This window comes from Condylostylus longicornis, unplaced genomic scaffold, assembly GCF_029603195.1.
Source record: "Condylostylus longicornis isolate FDR11 unplaced genomic scaffold, ASM2960319v2 ptg000004l, whole genome shotgun sequence".
Taxonomy (NCBI): domain Eukaryota; kingdom Metazoa; phylum Arthropoda; class Insecta; order Diptera; family Dolichopodidae; genus Condylostylus; species Condylostylus longicornis.
Genome location: NW_026577973.1, coordinates 20,396,428 through 20,410,636, shown reverse-complemented (window position 1 = coordinate 20,410,636; position 14,209 = coordinate 20,396,428). Strand labels below are relative to the sequence as shown.

At 27.7% G+C, this 14,209-nt stretch overlaps 2 protein-coding genes across 4 annotated transcripts in view; one reads left to right on the top strand and one right to left on the bottom strand.

Annotated features, from left to right (window-relative positions):
* LOC129611827 (ectopic P granules protein 5 homolog) overlaps positions 1-14,209 on the bottom strand; it is a 40,226-nt gene that overhangs the window by 22,813 nt on the left and 3,204 nt on the right. For 2 of the 3 annotated variants that reach the window (XM_055525229.1, XM_055525212.1), the window contains exons 2-14: positions 12,853-13,071; positions 12,120-12,796; positions 11,940-12,060; positions 11,696-11,869; positions 11,368-11,646; positions 11,153-11,310; positions 10,860-11,087; positions 10,580-10,803; positions 10,494-10,523; positions 10,099-10,274; positions 9,208-10,022; positions 8,832-9,150; positions 8,553-8,771 (exon numbers count right to left, since the gene is read on the bottom strand). In XM_055525229.1, coding sequence (XP_055381204.1) covers positions 8,553-8,771; positions 8,832-9,150; positions 9,208-10,022; positions 10,099-10,274; positions 10,494-10,523; positions 10,580-10,803; positions 10,860-11,087; positions 11,153-11,310; positions 11,368-11,646; positions 11,696-11,869; positions 11,940-12,060; positions 12,120-12,796; positions 12,853-12,882 — 3,450 coding nt within the window. In that variant the 5' untranslated portion in view covers positions 12,883-13,071. The remainder of the gene's footprint in view (positions 1-8,552; positions 8,772-8,831; positions 9,151-9,207; positions 10,023-10,098; positions 10,275-10,493; positions 10,524-10,579; positions 10,804-10,859; positions 11,088-11,152; positions 11,311-11,367; positions 11,647-11,695; positions 11,870-11,939; positions 12,061-12,119; positions 12,797-12,852; positions 13,072-14,209) is intronic. The other variant, XM_055525220.1, reaches the window with a different exon arrangement.
* Positions 7,054-8,491, top strand: LOC129612115 (Bardet-Biedl syndrome 5 protein homolog). Its single transcript, XM_055525645.1, has 5 exons — positions 7,054-7,144; positions 7,218-7,366; positions 7,458-7,647; positions 7,753-7,990; positions 8,057-8,491. The coding sequence occupies exons 1-5, from the start codon at positions 7,086-7,088 to the stop codon at positions 8,489-8,491; spliced, it is 1,071 nt and encodes a 356-aa protein (XP_055381620.1). The 5' UTR covers positions 7,054-7,085.

Here is a 14,209-nt window from a genome sequence, read left to right as displayed (position 1 = left end):
CCCTTTTAAAAGAATACCTCGGGTCATGCGGACACCACCATGTGGTAAAAGCAAAGAAAATATGTCCAAAGGCGACAGAAAATACCAATGTGGGTGTAGTTAATGAAATAAAAGATCAGAAAACAGATAACTGCCACTTAAATATAAGAATAAGTGAGTTAGAAGCGCTTTGTAAAGAAGTAAAAATGAAATCCAGTATCTCAGAGAGGAAAATAGTAAGCTAAGATTGGAATAAAGCAATGTAAATGCAATAAAAGAAATAAATACGGAAAAAGTTACGACAAACAAAGTAAATTAAAGTTATGTCCTTGCATAAGTACACATAAAAAACGACGTGTATATATGCTACGTCAAATTTCAATGAAATCGTTTGATTATTTCTCTTTATATACACAAAAGTGTATGTTTGGCCCGTAGTAAACGTCTAGTTGCCGATGCCTGATCTTTCCAAAAAATTTGTATGTTCATTGTTTTAATACGAGGAATTTAAATATTAAATTTCAATGAAATCGATTGATTATTTCTCTTTATATACACAAAAATGTATATTTAGCCCGTAGTAAACGTCTAGTTCCCGATGCCTGATTTCTTCCAAAACATAGGAATTTTCGCCGACGCTCGAGCTGAGCTTATATATGAAATTTCAAGTAAATCGGTTGAATATTTTCTTCAAAATGGTGAAAAATGTAAAACAGACCCGCTAAAAAGTGCAGTTCCCGATAGGCCTGATATATACCAAAAGTTGATCGATCCGTGCCATGGTGGAAACAAACTTACATATAAAATTTCATCAAAGTCGGTTCAGCCGAACTTGAAATACACGCGTGCACACACAGACCGACAGACCGACAGGTTGCTAAAAATAGTTTATTTACACTTCCCTACTATGGAGAAGTACGTTCCCACCGATATGCAAAATTTGTTGCCATCACATAACCTACCTATTGTTTACACAATACGGTCGGTAAAAATAAATCAAACGGAAAACTTGAAAAAACTTTTAAAAACTTTTTTAAATACATACATGATAAATATCAAATTTTAAAGTACTTATCAAACATAAACAATATTTTTTGGTTATACTAATGTCTTTATATCTAACAAGTCCCAATGCTTAGAGAGAAACTTGAAAGCACGACCTTATTTGATATGGGTTTTTTTAAATCGAAGTGGCTATTTTTTGAGAAGAAATATTAAAATAAATTCACACTTATTATAAAGCAGTGTAAAATTCTAAATATATATTTGAAAAATCAAAAAAATATATTAATATTTTCATTGATAATTATTTTAAAATTTAAAAAAAAGCGGAAAAACAACAAGCACATCCTTCGCCTTCAACGTTTTATATGTTACTGAAAGCATTTCATTATTTTTAAGTGACCAGCTTTTTTCTCTCATAGGGTAAGCTAACTCAAGATATGGGAAGTAACTGTGGTGTCAAGTTGAAAATATAATTAATGAAAGATAATTATTAAATATTGATACAAATACGTAGTAAAGAATAAATTTTAAGAGGGAATTAGAAAAATAATATCTAAAATACAATCAAATATCATTTTTATTGTATACACTTCTAAATTTTACCTCTATTTGTGAGAAAATTTTTAAAACTTAATGTATTACCTAAGTAAAAAAATATTTAAAAGATTTTGGAAAAGACAATAATATATTTTTATGACCGGATTCGAATATCTTTTTTATTTTTGAAATAAATATTATCTTAGCAAATGACTCAAAAACTCCGATTGTAAAATGACAGGTAGTAGGTACTAATGTAAATTTTTGTCCGTTTGCGTTTACTATTAAGATTCATACACAGGCAGGGCCATTTTATAAATAGATTGCTCTTGTTTACCTGCTAATAAAATATGAAAGAAGAGCACAACAAAATTTTTGAAGCACTCAATATAACATGTTTGAAGTAGTTTTAAAATAATTATTTAAAAAAAATTAATTGGAAGTAGATACATACATATTTATTCTTAATAACTTAAGAACTAACTGAAATTATTTAAAACAATTTTATAAGTAACGTATAAATAACCGAAATGAGATAATTCAAATTGTTGAAATGTGTCAACCTATATTACTTTTATTAACATTTTTGTTAGCCGACACTACTCAAATTAATTGAAAATAGTTATAAATGTACAGTTGAAGATTAAAGAAAAGTAATCATTTACCCAGAACTAACAATTAAGAGACTAGGAAAGTGAAAACCTGTAAAAAGTTCATAGAAGCCCAAATACTATTGCCAAAGAGAAGCAAATTTCTGAAAGGATAAGCTTATTTTTTTATTCTTTTTGTCGACCAAATGATTTCAAATTTGTGTTGCAACGGAATCAAATAGAAAATAAATAGGTACTCTAATCAGTACGTGCTAAATACTCAAAACAATAAAAAACAAAAGACTCTCTACAAAGTTTATTCATTGATGATTGTGTATTTAAAATAAGTTTTTTTTATTAAAGAAAGAGAAAGTTTATTGAAACTAATCTGAACTGGAACTCCCAAAAGCCTTAAAAATTTTGTATCCCAATAGTAACATTCAAAATTTCACAATTATTATGCCCTCAAAATATCAAAGGGAAAAATAAAAAAAATATACAAATTTTTTTAAAATTGCGGTTTTAGCCAAAAAAAAACATTTTTTTTTATTTTTATTTTTCAATATTCCATTTTTTTTATTTGCGAAAAAAAATAAAACTTTCCTCCCCGTTGATTTTCTCTTACCATCAACCACAAATTTATTTTGAGTTAAAGATATTTTGTTAGTCATGGACGATTTTTATTTGTTGAAATTAAAATTTAGTTTGGTAGAAAGAGCATAATTCCAAAATAAAATCGAATTCTTATAATCATTTTTTATGTAAAAATGTTTTAAGTATATTTTAAAGAAGCGAGGCACGTGCAAAAATTTGGAGTTTGCATTTTGAGAATCGAATGAAAAATTGCATACTTTTAGGCTTAAATATTTATATTAAGTAATTTTGACCGTACACCTAATTGCAAGTAGTCTGAAAATTGATCTGTTGAAATTGACGTATTTGGTGTATAGAAAATTCAGTAATATTTTTTTATATTAGCTTAAGGTTATTACATACCACACCAGTGTAAAAGCCAAATGGTTACCCAGCGTCGGTTCTACCATACATGCAAAGTAAGTATTTGCAATGTGCGCCGCTACTGAAAACTAAAAAAAAATCTATTTTAAAATATAAAAAACTTTTCCTATGTTTTCCATTACGTATTTTCCAAAAGTTTTTTGTATTTACAACGAAATAAGCTTGATAACAAGTACTTATATACGAACATTGCAAAACAAAAGGCTGAGGGTTTAATTCCGGGCATTGATTCTAAAATTATTCTTACATTTAGCATGGTTAAGTTACAGGAAAGCGATTTATTATGAACAATGTGTAATGTTTATTTTGTTTACATGAAAGCATTTTTAAAATCCGCGTAGGGCTATTGGTACCTTTGTTTTAAAAAAAGCTTTCTAGCAATATCTGTTTGTACATACAGATGTATGTGCATTTCATACGCTGTTCAAATTAATAAAATATGACCTAATTATAAAATTAATAAAGCTCTGCCCCCTACTACATTTCGATGAACATATTTTTTGAATTGAAGACAAATAATATAGTTTTCATCAAAAACGATTGTCCTCATTGAATCATTTTTGAATCATGCTACACAAACCATCTTTTCTTAAATCTATACACATACAGCGTAAGCACAGTTATACCTACATGCATGCATATAACATACTCCAATATTATATTTTTATACCTATATGATAAGATTTTTTGTTTTTGTTTTATAATAATTGTTAAAACATATTTTTATATACCTTATTGAGAAATACAAAATGTGTATGAAAAATCATACATCCTTCCTCATTAACATTTGAAACCATACTGAAATATGAATTTCAAATTTTTTTTCATTTTTTCTTTCCTCCTACCTTTCTTTCTTTTTCGTGCAATAGAATTTAAACGGGAAGCTTTTTAAAAAATGTGTATAATATCCTGAGATTTTTTAAAATATTAAACTCTTTTTTACGTAAAAAAAAGAAAAAAATAATAAGAAATAAGATACGATCAGTAGCATTTAAAGAAAAAAACAGGAACGAAGCCAAAAATTCGTAATATTTCGTAAAAAAAAATTGAGTATTGGGACTTGTTAGATATAAAGACATTACTATATTATATGATATGTTTTCTGTTTTTTATTTTGCCGGTGAAATCCATATTTTTACGATAAAGTGTTTTTCTTTATGAGACGTTTTAAAAAACTATGAATGAGATCTCATTTAACGAAAAATTTCAAATACTGAGAAAAACATATGTTTCTACTGCTGCAAGATTTTAAAAGTTTTTAAAACACTAAATTTTATTTTGCAAAACTTGAAAAAACTTTAAACATTGAGATAATGAAAACGTCAACATTTTTTCTCATTTTTCTTTAAAAAGTATTATCCCAGGTGCTTTGCAAGCAAAAACTTTATAAAGTTTTCAAAAGTTTTTAAAAACTTTCTTATACAAGACAGACCTCATATTTGTACATCAGCCGCTGATATGGTAAAAAAATTTTTCAAACTGCTTCAATTGGATTAGTTTTTCCTCAATTTATTTTTATTGAAATTATTTTTTAGTTTGAAAAAAAACTGTTAAGGAAGTAGTTCCTTTTCGTTTGCTTAATATTTTTTTATTTTCGTATATTGTAAGAGAAATGAACAATTAAAGGCATTCAATTGCTTCTTTGTAGACTCTTCTAACTAAACTCTTAAAAATTAATTTTTGCATAATTATAGCCTGATATTTAAGTAATAATTAAAAATTTCACTCTTGCAGATTTATTGGTTAATTGATTAGAAATAGTAAGAAATTATAATTTTTATATTACGATTTTTTTTAAACATCGTATATTTAATTTTGCAGGATATAAAGAAAATTTTAACAGTGTTTTAGAAGTTTAGACATTCTACGATTTTCGAACTTACTTTTATTTATCAAACATCCTATTTTGGCAGATTTTAAAGTTTTGACTTATCGAAGATATTTTGTATTAATTCCAAGGTAGAATACTCAATATTTTCTTAGACATGTACTCGTATGTACATGTTTTTAGTAAAATTTTGTAACAAAAGTAACATATGCAGGCCCGGCTCGGCCGTGGATGCAGAAGATGCACGGCATCGGGGCGCCACTCTGAAAGGGTCTGAAAGGGCGCTAAAATCGAAAAGTAATTTTCCATTTAATTGTTTTTTGTAATTTTTTTTTTTTTTAAATCAAGTTTCCAATCCAAATTTTTTTTGAAAAAATTTTTGCTTCGCTCAAATTATTAAAACACAAAAAAAAAAATGTAGTCGTAGTAGGCTTTTCTTTAAAGAATTTTTTTTTTCTTTTTGGTTTATAAAATACAGACATTTTTCATTTTCGTTGCGATATTTTCAGTAAGAAAAAATAATATTTTATTTAATTTAAATAAAATATAATTTGTTTTGTGAAATATTTAATTTTAATTAGACATTAAAGTGTAAGAAAAAAGTGTAATTTGTTGGATAATACCATTTTTGTGAGTATAGTGATTTTTATCAATTTTATATAGATTTCAAATTATCAAAATTTTCAGATGTAGATATTAATCCTCAATTTAAAGAAAATCCATTACGACGGCGTAAAAAACGTATGTTTGATTACGAAAGTCGTGATGAGAGACCAAGAGACCCGGAACAGAACTATAAAATTTCATTCTTTCTTCCAATTGTAGACAGTGCAATCAACTCCCTAATAGAGAGATTCGAACTTCTAAGCAGTCATGCCGAAAAGTTTCACTTTCTTATAAATTTTAATGAAATTTATAATTTGGGTGACGAAATAATGAAAAATAAATGTACCGATTTACAAACTTCATTAACTGATGGTGAAGAAATGGACATAAACTCTTCTGAGTAATATAATGAACTTTTTATATTTAAAGATACCATAACGCCGCAACTAAACAATTATGATTTTAAACTATGTATACAAATGATTTATTTGGGATATTTCCAAATATAACAATAGCTTTGCGGATACTATTAACTCTACCAGTTTCTGTAGCAAGTGGCGAAAGGTCATTTTCTAAACTTAAATTAATTAAGACATATTTGCGATCAAATATTTCTCAAGAGAGATTAGTTATGTTAGCAATGATTGCTATTGAAAGAGATATCTGCGATGAACTAAAAATTAATGATATTTTGGATGAATTTGCTGCGATAAAAGCAAGAGAAATAAATTTTTAAGCTCACTATCGTGCAATTGATTTTATGTGTAATTGATATCAGTTACAAATAAATGTTTAATATTAAATATTATACAATAATCAATATACTGTTTAATTTGCATTTGATTTTTTTGATATATTTTTTGATAAAGGGCGCTAAATAGAAACTTGCATCGGGGTTCTAGTACCGCTAAAGCCGGTGCTGAACATATGCTTAGAGGTTGGTGAATATACCTATGAAAATTTTTCAATTTAAAATTTATTTTTAACTTTCCTTCATAATTTAACTCAGTACCCTTTTTCAAAATTTATTTTGAATGCGAACTTCCTTCTTTTGGCAATTTTTTTTCCCGAACTTCAAAATAAAACTCCAAAATTTATTTATTTAAAAATATTTTTAGGTATCATTAAAAGCAAATGACTTAAAACATAAAGGATGTAATATTTTTTTCTTTATATGTATAAACTCTATACATTTTTTAAAAACTATAAAGGAAAATGAGAGTTGCTCTCTCTACACGGTGGCCATGTACTTACCACGGCAGTGTATTAATTATCTAGTAACTTAAAACGCGAACAAAACAGTACAATACAACTCATGATATATCTATAACGGAAAAACAAAATGTTGCTATAGTGATGGGTGGTGTGTGTACATTAATCACATATGTATGTTGGCACATACTTACGAAGCGTTATGTAATAACAGAAAATTTATTATATAGAATTTGTTAACAGGGTTTTAAAGACATCCTGACCAGTATCTACAATAAATTATTTTATTTTTTTGCAATAGAATTTTAAACATGCATAGTTGCTTGCCAGTATGGGAAGACAGAGAAATTAAATTTGATATTCCAAATATGTACATATATATAAAAAAATAAGACTTATAATAGTGTCGAAATAATTATAATTCAAAGTTAATTTATTTATAGGCAAAATAATTTGCGTGGTGGAGAAAAAAGTTTAAGTTTTATTAATAATGTGGAAGATAATAAGGGAAATCCCGGTGATACAGGAAATCTTTTAATAACGAACCTGAGAATAATCTGGTATTCTTTAGTAAATAAAAAGTTTAATATATGTAAGATTCGTATAATAAAAATAAATATACGTATTTACAACATGAGAATTGTGTAAATATATTTAATATATATTATATATGTATATTAAAGCAATTGGATTTTTGAAAATTATATCAATGACAACAAAATCAGTATTTTCTAAACAACGTGGTACAACACAAGCTTTACATGTGGTGGCTGCAGGAGCAAGCATGAAATTCGAATTTTTATTTTTAGACTGTTCGGCTGAAAACAAAAATAAAGCTCATTCTCCTTTTGAGAGTGTTTTTGACCTTTATAGGTATTAATATGCATTGATCATTTGTAAATACACAATACGAAGTACATTTCGAATTAACTTGTAAATAATGCAATTGTTAAAACATTACCCAATTTTTTTATTAAGAATCTATCAACAAACTCCATTGTACCGTGAATTAAAACTTCGTGGTCACATCGTTCAACAAGGAAATATAATAGTATTACCTCAAGAGCAAGTTTATACAACTGTACATGGTGTTTGGAATTTGTCCAGCGATCAAGGTAATCTCGGTTCATTTGTTGTTACTAATGTCCGTTTAGTTTGGTTTGCTGACGTAAATGAAACATTCAATTTAAGTTTACCTTACATGCAAATTTCTTATGTAATTATTTATTTTTTAGTTATTTAAGTATTGAACATTTCAAATGAACAATAAGATTATTTACAGATAAAATTGCGTGATTCAAAATATGGTCTTGCATTAGTAATACATACTTTAGAAACGGGTGGAAGCTATGTGCTTGGGTTCAGAATAGACCCACAAGAAAAATTACAGGAAATTTATAAAGAACTTATATCATTGCACTCAGTTTATAAAGAAAATCCAAATTTCGGCGTTGAATATAAGGTCCAAAAACATACTGTTGCTCATAACGAAGGACAATCTGATTTGGTTATTGAAAATATTCAAGAAATTGATGACAAACAAGAAAAAGAAATTAATTCTAAGCTGAACTCATATATAGCCGAAGGCACTTCTTTAACAAATAGTAAACCAAGAGAGCCATTTTATTGCAAAGAAATTGGTTTCGCGATGGAAAAATTACGGAATGAATTTAAGCCATCTGATTTATGGGATGTAGTGTCATCAGAAAAGATTTAAAAAAAAAAGAAGGGTGAAATTATATTTGTCTGATAAATTTCAAAATAAAATAAAATTTTACCTTTAAAATGATATCCAGATTTTTCTCATTGCTTTCAAATAAGTTCCTTAAAAATTCTGGCCATAATATATTACATTCTTGTGTTTCATGTTCAAGTTCTAAGAGTAATAAAGACAACCATCCACAGTCAGTAGACAAATTTGGAAATTTTTTTTGATTTCCAGAACTCAAAAACAGTTTAAATGTGGATGCACGCTCCATTTTCCAATCATTACAGTTCTACAAAAAATTTGATAATTTCAATATAAATGATGTCCCCCTTTTATATATAACACTTACTTTATAATATTCTCTGAAGAATTCTTTGCAATTAGACCATGAATCAGAAAACTGATAAGCAATTTTCAAAATGGCATCTACTAAGAAAACAACATTTGTATTTTGCCAATTTGGAAAATTCGATAAAATGTCAAGCCATAAGTGAATAAACAACGATGGTGTCGTTAATCCTGTTTCATAATAATGAATAATTTGTGATTGCATCATATTGATAAAATGTTCAAATACTGGTCCATGAGAATTCGGTTTGACTAAATCCTTTGCCATTTTTATATAAGTTCGATCAGCGTTTAAAATAATTTTTAATATTTCATGAAAACTGTGAATTTAATAATAAAAAAAATAAATGAATTTATTACTTTGGATTAAAAACCACCTTTCGCATTGAGACAACGTATCTGGACTTTCTAAAAACAACGGTGTAATCAACTGAATACATCTAATCACTTGTTTATATCGGTGATCTAATAGTAACATTTTCATTTGATTAATCCCTTTCTGGCATATTAACGGAATTGAGTGGCCCCATAAGCTTATTAATAAAGAAATGTAAAGTGCTAGTGGGCGGCTTTCTGTGACACCTTGATGTATTATGTCAAAATTTTCAAGATCAGGAACAAAGCATAAGTAATCTGACGGATTTTGCAGAGTTCTTTTAATTGCTTCGCTATTCTGATCCATTAAATGTAATCGTAATAACGAAATCATATTCCAACACCATGTAGTAAATTGTTCTTTATCGGAATGGTTTTCGATCAAATTTGAAACTTGTCGCATACCCTCTGAAATTGACGACGCCCCAATAATTTCTGGATTATGCTTATTTAGTGCCTCACATATCAGACAAGCCATTCGTACGTGGATATTGTGTGGCAAAAATAAACGTTTATCAGTATCAAAACACCAATTTAAATGACTAATTATGATACGGGCTAACGCATTTTCTTTGCAATCGTAATTATAATTAAGCAACCAATTTGACAAAATTTCAAAACTTGAAATATTAGCTTTCCAATTTTCTAGTGGAAGTGATTTCACCAAGTAAATTAAATTATCTGTTTCACCAAATCGAATCTTCATTTGAAGTAATAATGAATCGATCAACTCTGGATATGATAAGGTTAGATTAGTCAACATATCCCGCGAAGTTTTATAGCAAGTTTCTCTCGTCGGTTCGTTAACAAAACCAACCTGAAATTATTATAAATACAAATTATATAATTTATTTCGTCTCCATATTTCACTCCATTGATAAATTATTATTTACCAAAAAAATGTGTGAGCAAACTGTTTCTATGAATTCCCAATCTTTCGATCGATCCCTATCGTTTGCCATTTCAAAAAACGCTTGAATCAAATAATACAAATCTTCTGGAGATAAATGTGACGCAATTAAATTAAAGCGAAACCAGAAATTTTGTTCACACAATGTTTTTTTAAAATCTACAAATAATAGCAAATTATATTTATAAATTTCATTTGCGATTGTTAATTATAATTCGCGTACAAAAAATATTTTTTATTTTAACTATTTTTAAGGTACGTAAGCTTTATAATTTCGCTAATTTGATAAAATTTTATTCCATTTTCATTGAAAATAAATTTTTGATATATTTTTTACAACTTAATTATAAAAATTATGAACTGATTTAAATAATCTACCTAATTTAAACTTAACATCCTCATTTTTAGCTAAAGGCATGAAAAGAAATTTGAATATAATAATTTATTAAATACATAAAAATTACCTTCATTAGCTACTGGAAAATCGTCAGGAAATCCCACATTAAGATAAAGAAATAGCTGCCACAAAGTATCGGTTTGAAGTAAAGTGAATGGTAATGAAGCAAAATATTGCCATGTTGCTAAATTTGGAGTTTTATAAATATAGCTACAGGATTTAATGATAAAAGCATTCATTTCAACTGTAATTTGATCGCAAGAAAAAGGGTCTTTTGATAACTTATTTCTCCTGACAAAAAATGTGATTTAATTTTGAATATTTTTAACAGAAAACAAATTATTTACAAAAAAATTTCGTGTATATCCGATACATAGTGAATGGTATGCCTTATTAATCTACCTAATCTTTTAGCAAACTGTTTATAACGTTCTATATTATAGGTCAATAAGCCTTCCCCAAAAACCTCGATCAAATTAGTAAAAAAAGCAATAATCCGTAAGAATTGATATTCGCTAATACGATCGCTTTCTATATCATAATCACTATTGTTTTTTTCAGCGTTTATAGCACATCTGAAATATATAAAAAAAGTCAATCAATTTCTATTCCATAATAGATTAATAATAAATAAACTTACCGAAAGATCATTTCTAATGGAATCTGGTTTAAAAAGCTAATTAAATCATTTTCTTTCATTCCAAGGCATTCACCTTTATAATCACTTCCTTCTTCGCCGTCAGAATCAACGATTATCCAAACATCATCTTGCACTGGATCTGATATTTCCCTGTGAGACTAAAAAGTATTGGAAAATAAACATCATAATATGAAAATTTTGTCGGATACACTAACTTTTGACAAGGCGAACAAAAATTCACTTCTTTTCTTTATTGGAAGAAGTAATATTTGTAAAATTGATAAGCAATGATTCATCTCCAAGCACTCCATTAAATCATATTTTTCGTATTTTTTTACTTCAGGAATTTGAATAAATTTGGTTGCCCATTTAGAAACACCGCTAGGACAACGTAAAATTTGAAAAATAAGGAACCAGTGATCCTGAATTGTTGCTACCCGCAGATATGCAGATACTAAAGTGTCAATCCAAACAATTAAATCATTAGAAAATATCTGCAAAATTAGAAAATTATTTTTTTGAAAAAAGATTCTAATATTTTACCTTATCCGGGGGTGGCTTTCGAAGACAACTGAATAGAATGGATAAAGCTCTTCGTAGATGACTTAAACCTTGCAATGTCAACGAATCTGTTTCCATTACAACACGAATATCTGAGTAAGATTCGACTTTGATAAAGCATGGATGTGATAGAATTTCTCTTATAATTTGATCAACCTTACAAATCATTTGAAATGATTAAAATATAGGTATTTTAACATAGAGAATGTGTATCTGTCCTACTGACCTTTAACTTTGCTGTTTCAGCTGTTATTTTATTTTTGGTAAATGAAAAACAAATTAATTCATGCATTGAAGTCAAAGTAGAGTATAAATTTTCAAGTTTCGTCTGATCTATTTCACGAATCCTAGGATTTCAACATTTTTCATAAATTGTTTTTAAATACAAAAAATGCAAGTAACTTACTCATAGCTTTCTTTGGCAGTAACGCGAACATTGTCATTACAAACTCCGCTATCCTGATTAAAACAAGTTGTAATTTTCCATATATCATTTTTCAGCGCCTCAAATCTATTTTTCAAATCTTTCAAATCTATTAAATTAACCTTAATTTTACTTCTTGCTACTGCATATTGTTGTAAAAGTGTATATAATGGATCATTATCAAAATTTTCTTTCAGCGAACTTGCTAGAAATTCAAGTTCAAATTGTTTAACTAAATCCAATATTTTGCATTCATATAATTGCGATAACTGAGTTCTCGTCATAGGATTTGGCGCAATAGATATTTTAGTGATCAAAGGTGGTTCTAATTTAGGTTCATTGCATATTTCTATATCTTTCAAATCAGGATATTGAAAAGAAGTAGTGCTATCCAATTGTTTATTGTTCGGAAATTGATCTATAATGGGTGCGGTTGGAATTTCAACATTGCTAATTTGTCTGTCGATTTGTACGGGATTTTCTGAGTTAATCAATTCTTCGTTGGCATTTTTCAATCCATTATCTACAAATAATTCAGTAGTCAAATCGCTTGACCTTCCTTCCTCCGGCTGATTAGCATTTTTGTTCACAGCATAGTTAGAATCAGTACGCGAGACTTCTACAACGGGTTCAGAAGTTTCTTTGACCTTTTTCTTTTTCTAAATTATATTTTATTGAAAAAATAATGTGCACTGTATTTTTAAAATTTTAGTACCTTAACTCTAGTTTTTTCAATGGTAGCCATATTAGTCAATTTTTAATATCCACCAAAATAACATTTTATATTTTCATAAAGTTTGATGATAAAGAAAATTGTAATTCCCCAATGTTCTTTGTTTTTTTTGCGTTTATATTAAGTTAATAATAAAATATTATGTTGCAACAGGGATGTGACGATTGACGAATGCACTAATGCAGTTTGCTGCATCAAACACTATGTAGAGATAAAAAAAAATACGTTTTTATAAAGTTGTAACTTTTCAATTAAACTGTCAATTTAATAATAAAGTTGTAACTGTCAATTTAATACGTTTTACTCATATAATTATGCTGCCAAATATGTTAATTTTTTTTTAAATAAAATCTTCATTTTGAAGATTCGATAAAAAAAGATTTTACGAAAATTTCGAGATCTTTAATTGCTATTCAATTGGAAAATGAAGTAAGCAATGGATTTCAAAACGAACTAAATCAGACACCAGAACTATAAACTAATGACATTAGTTTGTCTTTTTTTAGTTAACGCGGCTAGTCGATTAATATGGAATTAATTGAAGCGATCAAAAATTTGCTTTCATGGAGGTATATCATTTATTATTATTACCATTCGTTGCCTATTAAATTGACTTTTTGGTCAAAATGTTTTTTGTAAACTTTGGAAAATATAGAAAAAAAGCAAAAAATTCCAATTTTGAAAAACTTCAGTAGCATTAAAGAAACCTTTATTTTGTAGATGTTTTGTATCTTATTTCGAATTAATTCAAAATAAGAATCAAAGAATCGAGTTAGAGGATAAGGATAACCTCTAGGTGTGAAAAAGTGAGTTGAAGAGGGTGCAAAGACTCCCCTCAAAAGGATTCTGTGGAGAATTTAAGGAACTACAGTAGCCTCGAGACTTAGAAGTGTCTTGGCAAGCGATGATACAGTCAAGTTACCTAACGGCTTTCCTTAACTAAAATTTGTTTTTTTATTAAATATTGATTAAAGTTTAAATTATAATTTTGTTTTATTCTATCGAGCTCTTTTAAAATTTTGAACGAAAATAAAAAAAAAGTTGCATATAATTTAGGAAGTACAATTTTATCAATTAAGAATTATTTCTATATTACGCCATGTATTTGTGTCACCGCTAATAGAATTACAGGTATGGACCTCTGAGAGAGAATGACAGTTCATAGATGTCATTACACGTATTCTTATGGAAACCATATTAGAGCCCTTTTTAACATCATAAATTTTCACAAGATCAACTTATTTCAAATTTTTAATTAAAAAACTTAAAATTCAATCCTTTTCTATTTTACTAGTACTTACATTCTTAAAGTTTTGTGTTATAAAAATATTAAAAAATC

Bases quoted from the DNA above. Each gene is read 5' to 3' on its own strand.
- LOC129612115 (XM_055525645.1), top strand. From the start codon at position 7,086: ATGCATAGTTGCTTGCCAGTATGGGAAGACAGAGAAATTAAATTTGAT. The intron at 7,367-7,457 runs GTAAGATTCGTA...TGTATATTAAAG, and splicing joins AAATAAAAAGTTTAATATAT to CAATTGGATTTTTGAAAATT. The intron at 7,648-7,752 runs GTATTAATATGC...TTTTTTATTAAG, and splicing joins AGTGTTTTTGACCTTTATAG to AATCTATCAACAAACTCCAT.